The 25,257-nt window shown below is 37.1% G+C and overlaps 1 protein-coding gene across 14 annotated transcripts in view; it reads left to right on the top strand.

Annotated features, from left to right (window-relative positions):
- NEBL (nebulette) overlaps positions 1-25,257 on the top strand; it is a 364,159-nt gene that overhangs the window by 232,200 nt on the left and 106,702 nt on the right. For 2 of the 14 annotated variants that reach the window (XM_019834022.3, XM_019834021.3), the window contains exons 5-6: positions 20,062-20,135; positions 22,708-22,779. The exons of 2 other annotated variants lie outside the window; for them this stretch is intronic. In XM_019834022.3, the coding sequence (XP_019689581.1) occupies positions 22,741-22,779 (39 nt within the window). In that variant the 5' untranslated portion in view covers positions 20,062-20,135; positions 22,708-22,740. Of the gene's footprint in view, positions 1-20,061; positions 20,136-22,338; positions 22,617-22,707; positions 22,780-25,257 lie in introns of those variants that run through there. 10 more of the 14 variants (XM_045060972.1, XM_019834026.3, XM_019834024.3 and 7 more) reach the window with 9 other exon arrangements.

Below are 25,257 nucleotides of genomic sequence, written 5' to 3'. Positions count from 1 at the left end.
TAATACTAAGGATTTATTAAGCCCTTACTTAAGTGTGCTGATGAAAGTGCTCTAAATACATGACCTTATTTAATTGTCACAAAACCCAACTAGGGCTGCAATCTTTGTTATTTCAATATTACTGATGAGGAACGCTTGGCTCTGAGAAGTGAAATCATTTGACCAACCACACAGAGCTGCTAAATGATGGAGCTTGTACTCTAACTCAGTATTTAACTCTAGTAGTTAGGTTTTAACCACTGTACTCATCGTGTCCTGTGTAGATTGTTTTGGATCCTATAGTTTTATTAATACGTTAGCAGAAATGTTTGTCTTTGTTTCCTCACTGATCATATTAACTTCCATTTATAGTATCACCTGCCTTTTAACATAAATTGTTTATGCCAGGTTGTCACAGGAAGGAGTTAAAAATACTTTTCTTGCTTTTTTTTTTCCCTTCAGATATTAATCATAAGATCTTGGCATATACACGAAGAAGTATCTTGAAAAATAAAATGGAATCATTGTTTTTTTATTTTTTATTTTTAATTGTTTGAGAGGGAGAGAGAGAGAGAGAGAGAGAGAGGGAGGGAGAGCAGAAGTGGGGGAGGGTCAGAGAGAGAGGGAGACACAGAACCTGAAGCAGGCTCCAGGCTCTGAGCTGTCAGTACAGAGCCTGACGCGGGGCTCGAACTCACGAGCTGTGAGATCATGACCTGAGCCGAAGTCGGACGCTTAACCGACTGAGCCACCCAGATGCCCCCAAAATAAAATAGAATAATTATAGAGAAAGTTAGTGTGAGACAGAAAAACGCATTCATTTTGTGGACATGTTTGCTGCTCAGGCGTTTTATATGCTGTTCAGAGGGAGTTGACTTTCCTATGTTGGCTTAACATCCTCCCTGTAAGTTGGTTTATATCAAAATTGGCATAGCTACCTTGATTTTTTCCAGCCTCTCCAAGATCCAAATTGTTCCAGATTACAAGTTAGAGATGTGATACATAGCGATGCGTGGCCCAAGTTGTCAATAGTTTGGAGCTTGGTGTGCATTCAGAAGTAAATAAAATAGTCTACGGCCATACTACCCTTAACGCGCGCGATCTCATCTGATCTCGGAAGCTAAGCGGGGTCGGGCCCGGTTAGTACTTGGATGGGAGAAGTCAATAAAACAGCCATTTCCCGAATTGCCTCAGACTGCAAACCAGCTCCGTGGTGCACATCCCACCATTTACTTGGGTTGTGACATCAACGGATGTATCAGTAAGAGAGATGGAAACTTTTCTGCCATTTTACATTTATTCCCTTGGAGAAGTAGTGGAGAGGACATTTTGAAAAGACAAATGAATTAAGTGTGTCAGGCCAGTGGGACATTACATTAGTGACCATTATAGAGGATAGTGTCAGCACAGAGCCCGATGCAGGCTTTGATCTCCCGAACCGTGAGATCATGACCTGAGCAGAAAGCAAGAGTCAGACGATTAACCGACGGAGCCACCCAAGCACCTCTGTTGCTGGCAGTATTCTAAGTGCAATTGTGCGTGTTCTGGGAGGCAACAAAATGGCGAACTTTGGATTCACAAGCTGAGTTTTAACTTTGTAAAAATTGATGCTCTTATCAGCTCTGTACTAGGCGCACACGGGATTATTAGGCCAAAGCAGGACTGTTCGTGTCATCAGGTTTATAATTTAGTGCACTGAGCTTGTCTTTTTCACCATGCCATTCCTGTCAGCAGGTAAAAGTCCGAGCTGATTCCCCAGTACATTTTATATTTACTTATACATTACATGTATGTGCCGCTGTAGATCCAGAAACTAGTAAATTTTCTCTCTTGAATGTTAAGACCAAAAAAAAAAAATAGATGATATTCTAGTAATTTTTTCTGCAGGTCAGTGCAGTGCGAGACGCCTATGTCCTGTTTCAAATATCCTGTATCTATCTGTCACTCTAGTGGTGGAGTATAAAACAGTTTGTCATCTTACAGAGCTTCAGCTAGGGACGCATTTCATCCCTAAACAAGGTTAGAGGCTTTCAGGGAACATTTAGAAGTTAGATTGTTTTCTTGAGAACTGCCTGAGAAAGATTTCATAATCACACTCTAGATGTTTCTACATTTTAAATTTTTTATATTTAAAATTGATTTTCCTTCTATTTCTACCCCTCCTTTGTAGCTGTTTCAGTATGGTTATGTTTCAGGGTTGTGTAGACCAAGAAATTGGGAAGCCACAGTTCTTGCCTGTAGTTTTAGAATTCTGACATTTAGTAATCTGTGCTCATCAAACATCTTGTCAAACTAGATGACTGGTTAATTACCTTATGATTCATTATGTTTCACTTCTCAGGAAATAAAAGGCTAGCTGTTTCTGAAATAAGGGATGACTTAGTTAATAAGGATTTATCATAGAAAGACAGTCTTTTATGTATTACTATGCTGTATAACTAAGTGATAAGGTTATGATAACATTTGGAAATGAGTTTTCGTTATTGTGTTTTTAATAGAATGTTCATTTACTATCCGGATATGAATATGTTCTGTTAGCTTGCGGATCTGATTTAAAACATTAACTTTAAAATTTTCAAAGCCTGGTGCTTTATATATGTAACTGTCTAAAAAGTATTTTTCAGTGAAGTATTATTATAGTGATCGGTTCATTTATTAGATGCCTGCTGTGTACTCTAAAGAACTTTTATTAAGAAAATTTATAAAAAGGTGGGGCGTCCGGGTGGCTCAGTCGGTTAAGCTTCCAACTTTAGCCCAGGTCATGATCTCATGGTCCGTGAGTTCAAGCCCTGCGTCAGGCTCTGTGCTGACAGCTCGGAGCCTGGAGCCTGCTTCGGATTCTGTGTCTCCCTCTCTCTCTGCCCCTTCCCGGCTCACACTCTGTCTCTCCCTCTCTCTCAAAAATAAATAAACATAAATATATATATATATATATATATATATATATATATATAAAGGAAATCTCGAGAGCTAGAATCATCAGTGCATATTAAATCTGTTATTAAAGTTGTCTTAATAATTTGAAATCCCCACTTCCATTATTTTTACCCTCTCATGCATTTCTTTCAAGTTTTGAACATCTTTCTGGATGTGTGGTTATCTCTTCTGGCTCAGAATCGGATTAGATTATTATTAAATTCAAAACCCACAAGAGCACATTATGTTAATAAATCTTGAAAATACAAATGAAATGGATTTTTAAAAGAAATATAGGGACTTCCAAAATTGATGCCAGAGGAATTAGAAAAGCTGAGCAAAGCAATAACCAAGGAAAACATTGAAAAAAAATTATGAAATAATTAGCTTTCTAAAAGGCTCCTGTCCCTAATATTGTCTTAGGGGTGTTTGGTTCCAAGGAATGGCTTAAGAAAAAAGGGATATATAGGCAAGATATGGGATAATATCATAGCACACAGTTCCAAGGGGAGTATTGGACGCCACGGGAATTGTGAAGCCATTAGAAAGCAAATCTCTTTAACCATCTCTTTTAGGGTCTGTGTAGTTCTTTGTCTCTGCTTTTCAATATGGGATTTCTTAGCCTCCTTCTCAGCATCTGATTGCAAAACAGCCATCTGCCTGAGTCTACCTGGCCTTATAACCCCAGCAGGCACCACCCTCTGATTATCTACAACGAAATGTCTTCTCGTTCAAACTCATGAAACACATTCTTATTAGTCAGTGGATGGCCAGTGCACTTCCTTTCCCCAAGTGCAATGGCTGCTCCTGATCTAATGAGCCATGGCTGGATAGTCAGGTCATGTCATGTGATTCACAGTCTGCTTACAAGAGTCAGGGACCCGAGCGTGGTTCATGCAGGTAGGTTTATTGACATATATGATATAGCTTTATTGTTGAGTCTGTCCTATTTTCAGGGAACAGCCATTCCAAATGTACATAAACTGGCATAGAACCCAAAAAAGGTAATAGCCTTGAAAGAAAACTCAAGTTCATGAACATCAGTGGCTCTAGTCATTAACATAAATGTTCATTATTACATACATATTGTTATATAATAAAATGCTATGAAATCATATTCATTTAAAGAGTAATCTACCAAGAGCAAGTAGTATTTTACTCACGAATGCAAGGATGGTTAGATATTAGGAAATCTAGTAATATTATAAAGTTAATATACTATTGATATTAATCAAAAAGTCAAATAAGGAAAGCCACCTAATGCTGAGCAAGCATTTGATAAAATTCGACAACAGTTCCCGATGCAATATTTCAAACATTTGGTGTTTATGCTTTTTGCTATTTCCAGTAAACCATGAACATTTATCATTTTTTTATAACCAGACAAGAATACGTAAATGGTTTTAAAAGCACCTTTGGGAAGATAATAAATTTCCAAACTTCTAACTCCTATAAGAGTGTCCTAACTCCTATAAGTTCCTAACTTCTATAAGGTCCTAACTCCTAAAAGAGTGTCCCAATAAATACTTTTTTTTTCCAATAAATACTCTTAATGAAGCGTTCCATTAAAACAAAGTAGTCTAGTTTTTGAGAATTGTTAAGAAAACAGAATAGAGAGAATATTTCTTTGTCCCACAGGAGACCTTGTTTGGGGAGTGGACCTTTTCCTATGTTACAGCGTTAACAATCAGCAGTGCCTTTGGAGGACGATTTGCTGTTCTTTAGGAGATGCCTTTGTAAAACTGTCTTCTTTACTTTCTCCACTATTTGCACGTGCCTGTCTGAACTTGGACTCCTGTCTCAGAGCTGAGCCAGTGCCCTAATCTGACCACCTCACATTCCTAACTGATGGCTATACTTCACCTGAACAGCTCCACCTTAGGTTCAACGCGCGTGCCTAAGCGCACTTCCCTTTCTAGGCAAACAGCTCAACACCTTAAAAAAGCCTTTCATTCTTCACGTCTTGTCTGTTGCTCTGCCTACATCTTTTTTTTTTTTTCTTTTGAGATAGAGAAAGAGAGTTGGGGGAGAAGGGGGCAGAGGTGGGGGGAGAGAGAGAATCTTAAGCAGGCTCCACGCTCAGTGCAGAGCCCCACACAGGGCTCGATCCCATGACTCTGGGATCACGACCTCGGCCGAAACCAAGAGTTGGATGCCCAACCCATGAGCCACTCGGGCGTCCTTCTGCCTCTATCTTTATAGCGTCTCTCAAATCTTTACTTTTGGCAACTTCATGACCCTGGTATCTGTCTTTATTTTTTCCATGGGCTCTTTTGCAGAAATCTTCTTATATTCTCTTTCCTTTCGCGTCAGCCCATCGGAACTAGATTAATCTTTTTATGTTGGATTTTTATGTCACTCCTCTGCTTAAAAAACTTCCAAGATGCAACATTTCTGATTGAATTATATATAAAATTGTTGGCTTGACATTTGCAGCTGTCCTGTTCTGCCTTTCATGTATTCCTTACTCCTACACTTCGTCTCTGCACACTCAACTTATTTCTCACGGGGGCTCACGTATGGCTATTCTGCTGTCTTTGCTTGTGCTCTGTCTTCCCTCTTCCCTTTTCTCACTTGTGACAAGTGGGCTCGTCTTCCTAATGTGCAGATCAAAGGCAGTGTTCCTCAATTAGAGTCTCCTTGATATTTCTGATTTCTTCCATCTTCTGAATGGTTACAGCCCTCTGTAATTCTCTGATGGCTTTAGTATACTCTTTAATTGCTTCATGGCTGTGAAAGGCTAGATTTTATTCAGTGTTATATTTCTTGCAATACCTAACGTAATGATTTATATATAGTAGTTCAAATATTGATATTTTGATCCAAATACTGAATTATTTTAAGATAATATATACATGGCCAATATATGTTTGCACTTCAAACATATCAGTGCCATTGATTTACTCTTCTTACGAGCTGCAGTCTCCAAGCATTCCTTTAGGAGATGGTAATACAACTGAAAACATAAAGCAGAACTAATATAAAATAAAGTTGTGTTGGTCATGTCGTTTATTTTTAAATAGTGATTTTTATTTTTTCTAGTTCGCATTCATATTTATAGAACTAAACTACTATTAGGGTGAAGAATAATAAAAGTTATTATTATAACCTTGAAAGAGAATGTGTAATTAAATTGAGGGACAAGGAACTTAGGGACACATGCTTAAGATAACAATTTTTTCCCCTTTGTGATGACATGAAAACTTTATTTTCTCATATTGAGTCAAACTGCCAAGAAACTCTTGCAACAGATTGAATGGTATGGTAAATATCTGCTTTTTAGAGCTTTGGACACTGTCATTGCTTGAAAAGCAAGCTTGAACTCCCCATGAGATCATTGTGGAGATAAATGCTTAAAAGCTTTTCAAAGCCATGCTCTTGGCTCTACTAGAATTTAATTTCCCACTGATTATGTTTATATCGACTTTGGAACACATACCCACAAATATATTCAGCATAGCTACATCACTGATGATTTCCCATGCCTTGGGAATACATCCCTATTTTATGTGCATGTGGAACCCACTTACAGTTTCATCTATATAGGTACCTTGAGTTAATACTCTAGTTTTTAGAATAGACTATGAAAATGTCTTTGTAGTTGTTTAAAGGCCTTGTCTTTATAACAGTTCACGACATATTGATGTGTATGGGAATAGGTTTTATAAATATCTCATGCTTTATTAGCCATTCAGTCATACCTGCTTGGTTTCTGACCTGTAGTCAAAACACAAGGGGACTTCTTAAAAGTACAGTCCAGCTGTATAACATCACAGTGTTGAATACTCGCCATGGGTTTATATGGGGAGAAGATGCATAAACATACAGAAGATCTTGACTCCAGTCCTGTTGATGTTACTTTAAAGCAAATTACTCTCCCTTTTTGAGCTTCGGTGTGGGGATCCCGACAGGATTTGCTTTCTAAAGAGTTTATGAATATGCCATGAGACAAGATACGTAAAGGCCTTACCACAGTGTCTGCTATTCAATACAGTTCCACTTTTCCCAAAACCAAAAGTGATTTGGTAAAAGAATTTGTTGATAGATGGTGTTTTTATCCTCGAACTCTGTGCCCCAGCGATTAGTAGATAAAGTTGGTAATCATACAGTCTCAGAACCTAGAAAGGCTGACCTGATTTTTAACAGATAAGAAAATAAAGGACCAAAAACTTCAAATGACACCACAGGGCAGGCCAATAGCAGAGTGGGGTTTCGAACTCAGATGGTAGACTCCTCGGGGCATGGCTGATGCTTTTTACCCTCTGCACACCGGATGTGTTTTGCCAACAGTGGCTCAGCGATTCAGGTTCATTCCGTGAGGATCTGGTGGGCTTCGCGTCTCTTCTGTGCTTAGTCATTTTTGCCTGGTCAGTCGTACTGGTTTTGCCAGGGTAGGAAACAGCATAAAGTTCTGCTATCAATTCAGTGTAGAATATAATTTCAGGCATTTTTTTTTTTTTTTAGTATAATGTAAAGGATTTGAGTAGAAGCCTCACCGTAACATAGGTCCTGAGTCAGTTGTAATCCTTGCCACGCCATGACCCCAAATACAGTCACCAATCCTGTTCCTGAAATACAAACGTCACAAAAGCCTGTAATGTACTTTAAAAGATACATTTTCGATGATGTGTTGAAAACTAGTTAGTCCTTATATCGTAGATATTTAAACCTTTGAATATTTAAACAAAGATAGTTTGTTTCAACAGGACATTTGCTATTGCTGTTTTAGAAAAGTAAAAAAAAAAAAAAAAAGAAATTAGTACAACACTGAACTTAGAGTATAATAGAAAAGGTAAATTAAATAAAGCACTAGTTAAAGCATAAAATTGTGTGTAGTTTTCTTTGTGAGAAAGTCTTCTGCAACTACCCCAGAAGATTAGATTTTATCATATAGATGATTTACCCCTTTAGAGAAACCTTTGTATTTTGAATTGGGCCACACTTAATTGATAATCAGATGATATCTTTAAAAAAAAAATCTTGTAAGGTTTGTTAAGCAAATCTAAAGCTATTATAAGTTTTTTAAAACCCGTGCATATGATATTTTAATGTAGGATAATACAGTTTAGCTATTTATTCTGATTAAGTTTAAATCTGAGACTTCCTTCATGATTATTTGTATAAGAGAAAGTAAATATCATAAAGAATTATCAAATCAGGGGGCGGGGTGCCTGGGTGGTTCATTCAGTTAAGGGTCCGACTTTTGCTCAGGTCATGATCTTACAGTTCACAAGTTCGAGCCCTGCGTCCAGCTCTGGGCTGACAGCTCAGAGCCTAGAGCCTGCTTCGGATTCTGTGTCTCCTTCTCTTTCTGCCCTTCCCCCGCTTCTGCTCTGTCTCTCTCAAAAATAGACATTAAAAGAAAAAAGAATTATCAAAAGAATTATATCGTGATTTTAAATCTTTTTTTTTTTTTTTTTTTTTTTATTTTTTGAGAGAGAGAAAGAATAGTCAGAGGAGGGGCAGAGAGAGGAGAGAGAGAGAATCCCAAGAAGGCTCTGAGCTGCCAACACAGAGCCTGACGTGGGGCTCGAACTCATGAATCATGAGATCATGACCTGAGTCGAAACCAAGAGTCGGACACTTAACTGACTGAGCCCCCCAGGTGCCTATATATAGTGATTTTAAATCTTAAAATAAGGAACTAAGCACAGCTTTGATCAGATGCACGTGTAGTGATATTTCTGTAGGAAAATTCTTTCATAGGGTTATAATAGTGGTCTGAAAAAAGGTGTCTTTGCTACTTCATTAACGTATGTCAGCCAAAAGACCTCCTTTACAGCAAACTTTATACTTAAGTAAAAATTTTGACACAAGAAAGACCCTCATAGTGGGATTGCTCTTTAAAGAGGTCAGTTTTATTGGACCGTTTTGTCCTAGAAAACCTTGAAAGTAGCTATTCGGTGTTTTAAAGATGGTTAGATTTACAAGAAGTGGCTAGAACACATGCGCTTCACAAATAAACAGTATTGTTAAGTGAAATTTTAATTTTTAGCTCAGAGTACATTTCAGGCCAGTATTTCTTTAGTACAATTATTATTGTCCTTATATTTGAGATGAATTTTTCCTAATATTCTAGTATAAATCCAGAGAATTCAGGTTTTTTGCAAATTATCAGTTTTGTCTAAATCAGGGAATGCATGCTACAAAAATGTCACTGCTGTCACACTGTTTTCAATGAATACTTACAATATTCTGAATTTTTAGTGTTTTTTTAAAATTCTTATTGAGGTATCACTGACATATAACATTGTCTTAGTTTCAGGTGTCGAACGAGATGATTCAATATTTGCACGCACTGAAATGATCACCGCAATAAATCTAGTTAATATCCATCACTATACAGAGTTACAAAAAGTGTTTTTTTTATGATGAAAACTTTTAAGAATTACTCTTTTAGCAAATTTCAAATGCAATACAGTATTCTCAACTACAGTTACCATGCTGTATATTATATCCCTGTGACCTATTATTTTATATCTGGAAATGTATACCTTTTGATCCCTTTTACCCATTTCACCAACCCCCCCCCCCCACCTGCTTCTGGCAATCACTAATAACCTGTTCTCTGTGTCTGGGAGCTTGGTGTGTATGTGGGTTTTTTGTTTTGTTTTGTTGTGTTTGTTTTTGTTAGATTCCACATATAAATGAGATCATATGGTATTTGTCTTTCTCTGGTATTTATTTCATTTAGCTTAATGCCATCAAGATTCATCCATGTTGTCTCAGATGGCAAGAATTCCTTCCTTTTTATGGCTGAAGAATGTTCCAGTGTGGGTATATATATATATTATATATATAATATATATATAATATATATATATTATATATATGTATATGTGTATATATATATATATATGTATGTATGTATATATGTATATATATATATATGTATACATGTATATATGTATATATGTATATATATATATACATGTATATATGTATATATATGTATATATATATATGTATGTATGTATATATGTATATATATATATATGTATACATGTATATATGTATATGTATGTGTATATGTATATATGTGTATATACATATATGTATATATGTATATATACATATATACATACATGTATATATACATATATACATACATATATACATATATGTATGTATATATGTACACATACATGTGTGTATATATGTATGTATGTGTATGTATATATGTATATATGTATATGTATATGTATGTATATATGCATATATATACATATATACACACATATATATACGCATATATATATATACACACACCATATGTTCTTTATCCACTCATCTGTCAATAGACACTTAGGTAGTTTCCATATCTTGACCATTGCAATTAATGCTGCAATGAACATGAGGGTGCAGGTTTTTGTTAGATTCCACATATAAATGAGATCATATGGTATTTGTCTTTCTCTGGTATTTATTTCATTTAGCTTAATGCCATCAAGATTCATCCATGTTGTCTCAGATGGCAAGAATTCCTTCCTTTTTATGGCTGAAGAATGTTCCAGTGTGGGTATATATATATATTATATATATAATATATATATAATATATATATATTATATATATGTATATGTGTATATATATATATATATGTATGTATGTATATATGTATATATATATGTATACATGTATATATGTATATATGTATATATATATATACATGTATATATGTATATATATGTATATATATATATGTATGTATGTATATATGTATATATATATATGTATACATGTATATATGTATATGTATGTGTATATGTATATATGTGTATATACATATATGTATATATGTATATATACATATATACATACATGTATATATACATATATACATACATATATACATATATGTATGTATATATGTACACATACATGTATGTATATATGTATGTATGTGTATGTATATATGTATATATGTATATGTATATGTATGTATATATGCATATATATACATATATACACACATATATATACGCATATATATATATACACACACCATATGTTCTTTATCCACTCATCTGTCAATAGACACTTAGGTAGTTTCCATATCTTGACCATTGCAATTAATGCTGCAATGAACATGAGGGTGCAGATATCTTTCTGAGTTAGTGTTTTGTTTTGTTTTTTCAGATAAATACCCAGAAGTGGAACTGCTGGGTCATATGGTGTTTCTATTTTTATTTTTTTTGAGGAAACTCCATACTGTTTAAACTGTTATGCATTGAATTGCATTAAAGGAAAACTCGTCAAATCTTTTTGGGTATCAAGGCAGTTAGGTAGAAAGGGGAGACTCTATTTAAATACAGTAAAATCTGCCTCTTACATTACTTTTCATCCCATTTCCTTCATTTGTGTGTACAGTATCTGATATGCATTTGAATTATCTTTAAGAGTAACACAAACACAGACTTTATGATCTTAGTATATGGCCATCAGTAGAGAAAAACGGCTGCTCTGATAAATTTGAAATGTTATTTGTCAGCACGATTTCATCAGCACACAGATATGGGACAGAATAGCACTGGGGCATAACTGTGTATCTTGAAATGCCTGTTTTAAAATTTGGAAGATTAGTCTCTCAGGTCTACTGGCAACCTTTGGTCCACTCACTGTGAGATACAGGCTTTTTATTGTTGTTACTCACAGTGCTTCGTGTTTCTGGCTCATGTCAGCTCATCTGAGTCAGTTGTGTTCCTTCCGTGTCCGTCCGTCCGTCCTTCCTTCCTTCCTTCCTTCCTTCCTTCCTTCCTTCCTTCCTCCCCCTGGGAGAGATGGTTGTTAAATATTTTTCCAGCTTACTACTGCTTATAAATGTATCATTATTGAATAACAATCAGGAGAGCTTCTCAAATTAGGTTCTTGCCAGGTCAAGAGTGCTCCTAATGCTTTCATTATTACGTGCTTTACCATTGCTTCTGACTCCTGGGAAGTCTTGTTTTTGCCACAGGAACCCAGTTGTCCCCACACCACAAGTACTCTTCCTGTCAGCCATGACACTGTCATCAATGACAATTACTTTGAAGTTGGAAATTGAAAAAGAGGATAGAAAATAATAATAATATCACTCGCAGAAAGAAATAAGTCATTGAATGTTCTCCTGTTCCCTGTTTCCATAGATTTTACACAGATTGAAGCGATACGGACCTGGGTTGATATCTCTTAGTGTGAGAACTTGTGCAAATTATCTCTCGGGGTCCCAGTGGCTCATCTGTGAAATGGATGGTGTGAGAATTAAATGGGATTTTATAGGTGAAGCCCACAGTCATAGCGCTTGGCATCCTGTGACACACACAATGCTTTTGTGCCCTCTCCTAGTACCCAGCAGGCGGAGTTCCTAAGAGTTCTTGACTTCTAAGAGTTCTTGACTGAGGGATGACACAAGTAAAATTTAAGTCCTTGGATATCACTTTATGTAACAGCATTTTTGATCCAAAGCACTTCATTGCATTTGGATATTATCGAAGATCCTAGTAGTTACAAAATATCCATTTTGCTGGTTCCATGGGTCCTTTGTAGAACAGAGGTGAGAGATACTGTGTTTCCTCTCGCTGCTCAAGGGCTTTTCTGTTGAGAATTTGAAAATTTAAAGTTTTTAATAGAAAAAAATCTCATTTCAGTGAGACACTTCGGTTCTTTAAATGATCCATCAGGCCTCTTTAGCAAAGGATCATTGTAACATTGCTTCATAACAATGGCTTAGGTAACTAAGCCAAGCTGGTAAACAGTTGCTGGTATATTTTAAATTAGGTTCTAGGAGTTAAAAATGGGAGGACCAGTGGAAGATATTTCACTATCTGGACTTTTTTTTTTCTTTTTTTTTTCTTTTTTTTTTGTATTTAAGTAGAGAAAGGAAGAGTCAATATCTATTATTCACTCATATAATTATCTATTTATTAGAGAGATAATTAAAGAGTGACTATTTATCCTGAAAACTGCTGGGACCTTAAATATGTCATTCTCATTAATGAAACAAGATAGCATTTTGAAAATACACCTTCGGTGAAGTTAATTAAAACATCATTTAAAGAGTTAATTCATTATTTAGAAGAACCGTTGAAACCTTTAATACAATACATTCCCATACAGAGGACTCTGACTTAAGTAGGTCTGGAAACGAAATTAGATTGCAGTTTTTATTGCTTATTAGGATTCTGAAACCCTCCTCTTAAGAAGTTTAATGTTAAATGTATTTTTTTTTCACATTTAAGGTATATACAATTAAAATGAAAAACATAGCGAATGGTTTACAATTTTTATAACATTATTGTACAGCTGTAATGTGCAATGGTAGGTCACTCTCCAGTACAGCTCATCTGAATTGGGATGAACTGCAAATATGAGATGAAAATACACTGGATTTCAAAGACTTCGTATAAAAAAATGTAAAATACCCCAGTACTTTTTATATTGACTACATGCTGAAATGAATATAATCCGGATATATTGAGCGAAATCACATATATCATTAAAAGTAACTTATGTTTCTTTTTTAATGTGGCAACCAAAATACTTAAAATTGCATATGGAGCTCACATTATAGGTCTCCTAGACGGAGCTGCTCCAGCGAATAATTTCTGATATAGTTAAAACATCATAGATAGACATTGCCCAAAGGATGCCACTTTAGGGGCAAATCAAAAGTATGCCAAGCATATTGGGGTTCGGAAGGAAAATTTCTCACACACGATTTGAGGGAAAAAAAAGGATGGAGAAAATCATCTACAGATATAGTGTATAAAATAGGATAGAAAGTTGGGGCTCCTGGGTGGCTCAGTTGGTTAAACATCCAGCTTTGGCTCAGGTCACGATCTCGCGATTCGTGAGTTTGAGTCCCACATCAGGCCCTGTGCTGACAGCTCAGAGCCTGGAGCCTGCTTTGGATTCTGTGTCTCCCTCTCTCTCTGTCCTTCCCCCATCCGTGCTCTGTCTCTCTCTCAAAAATAAATAAACATTTAAAAAAATAGGATAGAAAATTGATATCTATAAATTATTTGCACATTGATAAAAATTCTTTAAAACATGCTGCTTTGTTGAAAATGTAGGCTTTATAAGCCCAACGCATTTTTCATAGTCTAAGAAAATTCATATTTTTAACTGAACATACCAGCGAATATTGACTGTCATATGTACATTCAGTACTTGGAATAACCTCGGGATGCAATGCTTACTACGGAGAGTGGCACAAAGTAGATATTCAAATATTTGATGAAGGAATATATGATTGAAATAGGAGAGATGGGTAAGGATTTTTATTGGTTTTGTTCATTGATTATTTGAAGAGATTAAAATAGTGCCTGGCCTGCAGAATGCACACAAAATTATGGGTGAAGTAAATGAATGAAGACACACACACACATATTAAATAATAAGGGAAAGTACTAAGAAATCACCCCAGTTAATGTTAAACTAGTTCTCGCTCTTCAAAGGGTACCAGTTGTTTCCAAACATCACTATATAGCTGTTTTAATTATACATTTACTTTAATTATGATTCTACTTTGATATTATGTTGTATTTTGCATTATACATGAAGAAACTCCGTGGAAACAGTTGGAATAAGATGCAGGAATTAATGCTTCACAATTTCTGAACTTGTGAGAATCACTTGTGTTGTTTTCCCTGGCTTAAAACTAGGATGAAATCACGATTTCACGATAAAACAAAGCCTTAGTGAATGTAGGTACGGTAATTGGATACTTAAGGTTTAAGTAGAAACATTGGTATGACTTGTTTAGGAAAAAGGAAGAAAAAGAGGTGCATTCCAATAATAAACTTGAAATTGTGGAGATGTGGAAATATGGAGCGCCTGGGTGGCTGAGTCAGTTAAACGTCTGACTCTTGATTTTGTCTCAGGCCATGATCTCACGGTTGGTGAGACTGAGTCCCATGTCAGGCTCTGTGCTGAGCAGGGAGACTGCTTGGGTTGTCTCTCACCCTCCCTCTCTCTCTGCCCCTCCCCTCCTCATGGTCTCTCTCTCTCTCTCTCTCAAAATAAATAAATAAACATTAAAAAAAGAAATGTGGAAGTATGAAATTTGTATTATAAACACCTTTAACATAAATTCCATTTAATTGTATTAAATGTATTTCCCTTAATATTTTTCTTCATTAAACTAGTAAACCTGGGAGAGATTTCTTCACTATGAATTTTCATAAATTCTAGATACACAGAATATTTCAATTGACTCACAGTAAAATGAAGGGGTAGAAATTAAATTTGAGGCATATGAAGGGACTAGAGTGGGTGTGAAGGTGCTGTTTCTGCTGTTAATTGACCAGGAACTGTGTTCTTTGTAAACAGTTCATGCTTCAAACTGGTTTAAGCTTCTTGTGTTAGGATAAGTGATTTCCGCCCAGGTACTCTTGTCAGTCTCTCCCCTGAGGTCTCCTGTTCTGCTACCCTCAGCTCTTCCCACTGTATTCTCCAGTGACATTGAACTTTTGGTTCCTTTAACTCTTGTCTCTGGGTCTTTGCAAATGCTCTTTGGATACATTCCCTAAACCCCATCACTTTGCCTAATTCTGGCTTAAATGTCCTCCCTAAGGAGGGATCTGTCCATTCCTTGGTTTCTAGTAAATTTCCTTGTTATGATCTCATGTAACTCCCCTACTCCCCTTTTAGGAACATTATTCCACTATCTCCAAAAGGGCCAAATTGTCTAGTTTTGCGTGTGTTCATGTAAATTATTGTTCTGTTGGCTGTTTTTTAATCTACAACCCCAAAGCCTTCCCCTTTATTCCTAGGATTTAAGGATTTCCTTATTATTTCCACATTGTAATGCATGATTTCCCCCCTGAAAACATGACAAAAACAGCTTTTCTCCATAAACGACTAGGAAATCATTTACTTTACTGTGTTTTCATAAATCGTGTTCCTGCTTCGGACATGTTATAAATTAATTGGTAGAACATCTATCTCCGAAGAGTTAAAGAATTGCCAACAGTGATCCAACCCCACACTCTCTCTCTGGCTCTTGATATGGTGTTGACAGCCAAGCAAAGAGCTTCTTCAATAAATCCACTCTCATATTCAAGTTTTTCCAGATGTGAGAAATAATTAAGACTTTGCATTTATTGAAGCCTTGTATGCTTTTCAAGAGGGAACTAGCAGCTGTGGTGAATTAACTCTACTCTAGTGCATATGCATGGTGTGTGTGTGTGTGTGTGTGTGTGTGTGTGTGTGTGTGGTGTGAATGTACATATATACAAGTACACATGTGGCATTTGCCAATAGTCGAGCGAGATCAGACCTCAAAACAAAACAAAACAAAAAGCTAATTTCAATAAACACCCAAAATTGTTACAGCTATATTTCACAATTGAGAGGAGGGCTTTAGCCAATCAGCAGTATACCTTCTTCCTTTCTAGTTTTGCAAATGTGAAAAGAAAGCAACGAGGATGATTAAATCATTTGCATCTGTTAAAGGATATTTTTTTTTTTTAAATGGTGAAATCATGATTCTCATGAAACGTAAGATGAACACATTTAAGAGATTTTAACTCATTGATTAATCAGGGCACCAGTAAGAGGGTAAGACTGGGTCAAAGGTACATTTGAAGAATGCACAAATATGAGTAATACGGGGATGCTGAAATGAATTTACAAATAAATGCAAAAAGGCTCTATTGACAAGGCGATAATCAATTGCTTTTCCCCAGGACACAATTAATTTGCATTTGCATGGATAAAGCATCATTAGCATTGTTATCGGTTTTTAACATTTTATGCTGCTGTAAAGCAGTTCAAAGACAGAGAAAGGCCAAATTAGCCAGAAGGTAACACTAGATAACACAGGAGGTAATTTGTGTGAGTGTGTGCCACTTCCCAAGTCTTTCACAATTTTTCCTGACACAGCTCACACCAAATTCTAGGAAAGAGATACTTTTGGGGACAGGCAAGGTATTTATGTGGGACTCTTTGGTTCTGGTCACAAGCCACACAGGGGCCACTCAAACCTCGAGCGTCTCTCAGCGGGAAGGCTTGTGCAAGTGATCGCATGATTAGCTGGCTTCACTGTGGTTCATACTGAACTAATGTCTCAAGGAAGCAGTGAATTAAACCAAAGTCCTTCAGTTCACGGGATGGATGCTTGTGTTAATGTCGACTCTGAATGAGAATAGCCCCGCCCCGTTCCCAGTCAATACGTTTAGAAGAATAGATAACTTTTGATTTTTGGCATTCCAACTACACCCAGCCCGGACATTGTGCAAAAATGGTTTGCAGCTTCTTGTTTTCCTCCTCCTCCAATACCAGTGTAGATACATAGCTCTCATTTGTGAGTAGCCTCTCTATTTGTGAAAGCAGGAATATGAATCCAAAAAAGCCGACTCTATTAAATCTTATTTTAATGGCGTAATTAGTAACGGTGACAATTATTCAGGTTGCTTTGTGTTCTTTTGATTTCTAATTAACAAACAGTAATGAAATGGCCATTAAAAAGGAGAAGATGGTCTTAATGAATGTAAATTGTAAAAATAGAGTGGGCTAATATTAAACAGAGCTCTTCTCTTTTTGTAAAGAAGACAAATTGCCCAAGAGAGTTTACATTTCTTTCAAAAAATGTTTTAAATGTTTTCATTTACTTTTGAGAGAGACAGAGAGACAGAGCGAGTGGGGGAGGGGCAGAGAGAGAGGGAGGCACAGAATCAGAGCTCCAGGCTCTGAACTGTCAGCACCGACTCCACTTGGGACTTGAACTCTTGAGCTGTGAGATCATGACCTGAGCTGAAGTCAGACGCTTACCTGACTGAGCCACCTTGGTGCCCAGAGAATTTACGTTTCTTGTATGAAGAGACAATTTCAGACCCTCATCTTTTAGTAAAGTTCTCTTCTGGACAGATGCCAAACAATGAGGAAATATGCGAGGCAAATGGGAAGTGACCAGGGATTCCGCCGAGAAGCAAGAACCTTCTGGGGGGATGGTCATAAAAACAAAACAAAACGAAACAAAACAGAAAACCCAGGCAACCGAAAATGAGTATCTAATGGACTGCGAACACAAGCGGACAAGTCAGATGAACCAATTCCTCTCTGACCGAACCATTCAGGGAGAATATTTTGTAATAAGACATGTTGAATTAATTCTTAAAGCGGAAAAATTCAGTTGATCTCTGTAAGTTTTCCTCCACTCAGAACTGCACCTCCATTTTAATTATTACGGATTTTCATTTGCAAGCCCCACTCATCACCGTGTTGGCGAAAAGCACGTGTCCTATCACTATAAAGAAAAGAGGAAAAAGTGAACTAAGTATGAAACGTTTGTCACATTCTGGGAGATCCTTATTGCATGTGACCAGGATACTGATAGCAGTCAAAGCACTGCATGGCCGGTGATGAAACACAAGAGTCTCCTTGGCCAGGGGCTCTGTCCCCAGAGACCTGACTCACCCATGGGACTTGGAAGTTGCCATGCTTGCACGAAAGCATCAAACTCTAACCAGATTCAGGACTTCTGTATTGCACCATGCAAGTTAGCTCGTATCTTTAGGCTGTGAGGCTGGACGATGCCCCTCTGGCCTTTAAAAACATATTGATGTGATAGAGTCTTACCCTTTCAAATGAGAAGACCCTTTCATACCGAGTGCTTTTCCTGCAGCTGTGTGCCTTTGTTGGATAGTTGACAAATCTTGTGTTTGTAAGGGGCTTTGCTATTTTTAAACTGCTTTGCTTTTGTGAACTTCTGGCAATTTGGTTTTTCGCGTTAACTATGGAGAATTAGGGTGGAGAGGGATTAAAAAATTTGCCTTAGAGGGTGTGGGAGAGCCAGACCTGGGGAAGTAGAGGGCCTTGCCAGAAACAGTGTGATCCCCACATTGCTCTCATTCTGTATCAGGGCATGGAGAGAGCACTAACGTAAAAGGTAGGCAACGTAAATGAAGTACACGATAAGTAGAAGGGATTAGCGGTTTTTCAGACACTCCCTTATTGGGGTGTCCCAAGGTGAAAACATAGATTAAAACACAACATTTAACTTGGTTGAAAAAAAAGAAAAAGAGGACAATAGGGAATTTTGAAACATGATAGCTATCTGTGAAGAACTTCCTTCTTATTCCCCAAGTCACGTTTGGGAGCTATTGACAACAGAACTTTGCTGTGATAAAGTCCAAGGCTTTATTTAAAAAAAAAATTATTAAAAAAATTTTTTTAATGTTTACTCTTAGAGAGAGAGAGAGAGGTGGGGAGAGACACGGAGCGTGAGCAGGTTGGGGGGGGGGGAGCAGAGAGACAGAGCAGCGCGTGATTGGGGAAGGGGCAGAGAGAGGGAGACACAGAATCTGAAGCAGGCTCCAGGCTCTGAGCTGTCAGCACAGAGCCTGACGCAGGGCTGTGTCTCATGAACTTCGAGATCATGACCTGAGCCGAAGTCGGTTGCTTGACTTGTTGAGCCACCCAGGTGCTTAAAATGTTTTAAAGAAAACTACATGAATTTTATATTATAGTTACAGGTGAAAGGGGAAAAAAAAGATACATGCAATCAACAGGAATAATGTATGTTGCATGCCAAAGAATCCATTGAGGAGGGAGGTCATCTAGCATGTTATAAATAATAGTTTTTTTTTTTTAATTTCCTGCCTTATCTTAGCACAGAGAATGCTTTACTCATCATTGCATCCCTAGCACCAAGCACAGTGCCTGGCATGGCAGCCCTTAGTTGAATGAAAGAACAAAGCTCCAGTGAGTTCTGGTCCCGGTGTTCCATTGAATACCTCTGTGAATGAGACAGATAATTAATTTCTCTTGATCCTCATTTTGTCCTCTGTAAAAGAGCGAGCTTTTTGGGGCGCCTGGGTGGCTCAGTCGGTTGAGCGTCCGACTTCGGCTCAGGTCATGATCTCACAGTCTGTGAGTTCGAGCCCCATATCGAGCTCTGTGCTGATGGCTCAGAGCCTGGAGCCTGCTTTGGATTCTGTGTCTCCTTCTCTCTCTGCCCCTTCCCTGCTCATGCTCTGTCTCTCTCTGTCTCAAAAATAAATAAAAACATTAAGAAAAAAAAAAAAAGAGCGAGCTTTTAGTAACATTGATTTCTTCAGGATCCCTGTGGCTTTAAAATTCTGACTCTAAAATCTCAAATGGAAAATTTGTGTTTACATTGCATATGGTGTTTGGTTTTGCTTTCAAAACTTCTGTGCGTAATCTCAACAAATTATTTTTTTCCAGCACAGTGGAGAGTCAATAAGAACTTATTACACGATGGGAAATGAGAAAATAGCAGCCGCTGAAGTCCACCGAAGGTAATTTGCGTGGGGAATGGATGTCACTGTGAACAACACAAGTCATCTTAAGTAGCTCTGGCAGGATGTTCTCCCTACACTTCTAGAAGTTTGTTAGCAAAGCTCATAGAAATTGCTCTTCCCCTTTTCCAAATAAAGATAATGTAATAGATCTTCTATGGAATATTAGAACAGTCTTTTGGCAGAAGACTTGAGAGAAACAGAGTTCACACATTCTGCTCCTTTACGGAACAAATCTAACACACAGAGAATTTCCTTGTCGAATTCTCTACACAGCCATGTTTAAAATAACAGAGTTGTTATTTTAAAAGTAAAGGTTTCCAAATTCATCGGTCCTGGGGGACTTCTTTTTGGCATTTTGCTAGTAAGCAGGATATGTGATGCCATTAACTTAGCCTGTATCTAAAAATCATTTCAGGGTACGCCTGGGTGGCTCAATCGGTTAAGCGTCCGACTCTTGATTTCAGCTCAGGTCATGATCTCACAGTTTGTGAGTTCGATCCCTGCATCAGACTCTGTGTTGACAGCTTGGAGCCTGCTTGGGATTCGGTCTCCTTGTCTCTTACCACCCCCCCCCCACTTGCTTTCTGTTTCTTTCCCAAAAATAAATAAAAATAAAATAAAAAAACCAATTTGTGAAAAGACAAACAACTATTCTAGAATACAACCTTTTTGTTTTTTCAGAGTAGGATAATGTTTCCCTAAGAAATACTTCACAGAAAAATGTTAGTTTTCTGGAGCTTGGGCATCATTAAAAAATAGGTAGGTAAGTAGGTAGATTAGATTAGATTAGATTAGATTAGATGAATAGGATTTCATGTTTCAGAAATGCTGGATTAAGGAGAGCTAAATAGTGTTTTTCGTTGTGGGTCTTCTTGGGAGTTTCTGATTTGTCATTATGCCGTGTGGATCTCCAAGTGATAGGGGTAGAAATTAGAATACAGGTTTTTCCAAGCACATTTGTGTAAGAAAACCCCTTTCTTCTCCAGAGTATTTTGTGGAACTTTAGCCTCGTGGAAGACAATTCGAGGAATAATCTATACATGATGGCTGTTTAGGATATATTTCATGTCAGAATTTTTAGTTTAGGTAAAGCCAAAGCAATTTCTTGAAGAAAATTGAAAACTAGATATGATATCAAGAGAAAATAGCATTATACTTGGCTACTTAGAATAATATATTTTGAATTAAGTTGTATTTTATAATTGATTTCATTATACACCCTGAGTTTTTCTTTTATGTCCAACACTGTTATGTTATGGTTTTGTGAAACTTAATTTACCCTAGAATTTGAATAATCAAAATGATAAATTATGAGTTGTATAGAGCCTTAGGATTGCCTAAATTGACAATAAAGAATTTTTTTGAGACATATATTTTTAATTATATAATTGATGACACCACATTATAAATACCATTATAATTTATTTTTTCCAAACTTTTCCAAGCATTGAGGAATATATAAATTGTGAATATTTAAAAAGGAATATATTGAGGAATATATAAAAAGTGAATATTTTATAATATAAAAACTGGTGAATTTGTAAAAATTGACACAATGGGCCGAATTGGAGGAGCACGATTATTATGTTTTTGAAACAATGATGTTTCTAGAATTCTTAAATGATATATCAACCCATGTTAACTGCGACTTCTCATGTTTAATGATGTTTACAATTAAAATAATACAATAGCAATATAAGATTAACGGTCATAATTAACTCAGAATAGATTCTTTGAAGTGGTTCAAAGGGCTTTTCATAATAAATTACTAGCCTTTAATCAGCTAATTTAAAGCTAGTACTTTTTAGAATGTGAGAAGTATGTGTTTGTCTTATAAAAAATTAACTTAGGTTAATGAAATGAGTTTGAATGATCCAGATTCACTATATCAAACGAGAGCTATGTCTGATATTCCAGTGAAAGCTTTATTTAGATGGAGTCGAGAAATCTTCGAGATAACAGGCTTTTGACTGTGCTATCTGGAGTGTTATAGCTGAGTCGTGTTCCCAGAAAAAGATCGTTAGGTCTCTTTCAAACTATTGTATGAATGCATTAAATTGGCGAAATAGAAATAAATGGTCTCTTTCGGATTCCTTTCCAAGTTTAAAGAATGTTGACTTTAAAAGGTTACGAAGCCGAATTTTGCCTGTTAAAGTGGTATTTCCACTTGAGAGGCTGGCCCTGGCCAACCTCCGCAATCCTGTTCTATCCACTCACATGCGGTTGTGATAAGGAGAGTGAAGTGTAAGCTAAATTGGGACGAGGCCTGGGCAAGGACATTTCTGCCCGAACACCGGAGAGTCCAAGGTCTCAAGGGTGCTGAAGTACAGAAAAAGGGGCTGTCCTAGTGAATTAGAAAAACAAAACAAAACAAAGCACCTCTAGATGTAAAAAGTAAAAATGGGGGTCCCTGTATTTGAGGATGTAAACGATGAAGCTGAAGAGGAAAAAACAGGGGAAGAAGAAAATGAAGACACGGTGAGTAGGAAGGCATCTGCCGAGGAAGGGTATTTGTTCCTCAAAGTTGATCGTTAGAAAAAATGTCTCCTTTCCTTGTTTTTCTGGACAGGTATTCTTGAAGCCTGTGATTGAAGACCTCAGCATGGAATTGGCCAAAAAATGCACCAAACTCATTAGTGACGTAAGTGGCTTAAGTAATTTTTGTCTTCCTTTGCGCTGTGTGTATGGCACTATTATGTCACAGAATCATCGAGTTGGGGACAAAACATTGAAGTCCTCTGTTAAAACACAATTGTTTTTCAGATCATAGACACTAAGTCCAGAAGTTTTCGCTGATTCCTTCAAGGTCACCTATTCAGAGAATTTCTGTAGGGAGCAGGTGTCTGTGTTCCTAATCCAGAATGCTGTCCCTTATGAATTTCGTTGTCACTCTGGCATGAAATCATAAAGCATTGAATTTCAGAGCACTTTCCTTGTGCGAACCCCAAAGCCTTCTTAGTTTCTACGGTGGTGTAATTTGTTTCGGGAGGATCTCTGTCTAAATGAATGGAGGTTTAGAAAACATTTTGGGGATTTTTTGAGGGCTTTGATAAATGCAATAGTTTTCTAAACTATTTCCAAACCAGGAAAACAAACCATATATATACTTGTATATACGTAGTGTGCATTTACAATTTTGGATTTATGGATTACCGAGCGGCATGTTAAGAACCGTGAACTAAATGATGATGGTATGAGTGAAAAGAAGCATTTTTCTTGTGACTCTTTTCATTAATTGAGATCAGCTTCTATTATATCTCCAGGGAATCTTAGGATTGTAGAATTATTTAACACACACGTGATTATGTATTGGTAAACCAGTAAATATGGAAGCTAGAATTCTAGAAGCCCAAGGAAAAAGGGTTGCTCACCAGGGAAGAGCATTTAGATCCTCATTAAAACGATTGTCAACTGTTTGCTACTACAGAGGTGAATAGGTGCCTGGGGCTGTAGAGAAGCGAGCCCAATAATGGCCATTTCCGTGGTAGTGAATGAGCAAAGCGATCAGAATATTTGCAAATGTTTGTTTTCAAAGGCGGTCAGTCCAGGGAAGTGGGGTAGTGTGCCGGCAGGGTCTGGGCTGACTGGGCTCAGTTCCTCAAGGACACCATCTATTACGGTACGATTAGGTCATGGTAACGCGTCTGAAATGTTTAGTGAACTGTCTGGAACATTGTATGAACTCAAGAGATGTTAGCTGTTATTAACTCTTGAGTCTGTAAATTTATGTCTGTATCCATTCTGTCCCATTTTAGATATAACTCTGACTCCCTGTGGTTGGTCAGAAAGGGCCAGAGGATGGTGGGAATCATACGACTTCCATATATTTGACGTGTAATGTAATTGGATTTTAAATGGAGTATTTCTTTGTGCTGTTACTTAATAGTCCTAAGCTACCGCGTGTGAAAGTTCCTCGTAAACCGTAAGAATGATAAAATGATGACAACAACGAATCCATCAGCCTAGTTAAGATTTACTGAGTGACAGGCACAGCGGCGTCTGACGTAGATTCCATCGTTTTTCTCACTTTCGAGGTGAAGAAACGAAGGCTCAGAGAGGTTCATGTCTTGCTGGGTCACACAGTTAAGCAGCGGGGACAAGGAGTAAACACAAAGCCCTTTGGGCCTTAGCTACTCTGCTGTGCTTTCTCTCACTGTGGATTTCCGTGCAAAGTTTATCTTAGTTTTACTCTTATTTATTACTCTAGTATTGCTGATAGTAATGCTACCATTGAAAACCCTAAGTTCCAGAACTCTGGAAACAGTACATCTTCCAGCATTGTTATGTTTTTTATTAAAACAGAATTGTGGATGAGCTAAATTATATAAACCGTTGGCACGGAAGTGGCAACTTCAGTTAGCAAGTGATTTTATTGGAGTTATTTTGGATGAGATAATTTCTCAGTGACTCTTTATTTATTTTTGTTTTTTAAAAATTTTTTTTAATGTTATTTATTTTTGAAGGAGAGAGAAGCAGAGCATGAGTGGGGCAGGAGCAGGGAGAGAGGGAGACACAGAATCCAAAGCAGGCTCCAGGCTCTGAGCTGTCAGCACAGAGCCCGACGTGGGGCTCGAACTCACAGACTGTGAGATCATGACCTGACTGAAGTTGGACGCTTAACCAACTAAGCCACCCAGGCGCCCCTATTTATTTATTTATTTACTTACTTACTTACTTATTTATTTATTTATTTATTTATTTATTTATAATTTAATTTAATTTAATTTTATTTTATTTATCCCTATTTATTTTTTTAAAGTTCATTTATTTGAGAAAGACAGAGACAGTGCGAGTGGGGGAGGGGCATCCCAAGCAGCCTCCTCACTGTCAGCACAGAGCCCCACATGGGGGCTCGAACTCACGAAACCACAAGATCATGAGCTGAGCCAAAACCAAGAGTCAGACGCCTCACTGACTGAGCCACCCAGGTGCTCCATTTTTCAGTGGCTTTTAAACCGACCTGATGGTGAGGAGCATGGCTTTTATCATTTTGCAAAAGCCAAAGCCATGTTATTTCACTTCCACGCAGGAGAAATCAAACACGTGGCCGTAATTTTTGTATATTATAGATCTGTGCGGCATAGCAGAATATCTTTATTACTTACATATTTAGATCACA

The sequence above is a fragment of the Felis catus genome, chromosome B4 (genome assembly GCF_018350175.1).
Source record: "Felis catus isolate Fca126 chromosome B4, F.catus_Fca126_mat1.0, whole genome shotgun sequence".
In the NCBI taxonomy this organism is placed as follows: Eukaryota; Metazoa; Chordata; class Mammalia; order Carnivora; family Felidae; genus Felis; species Felis catus.
Note: the sequence above shows the minus strand (reverse complement) of the source record. Positions and strands in the feature narration are given on the sequence as shown.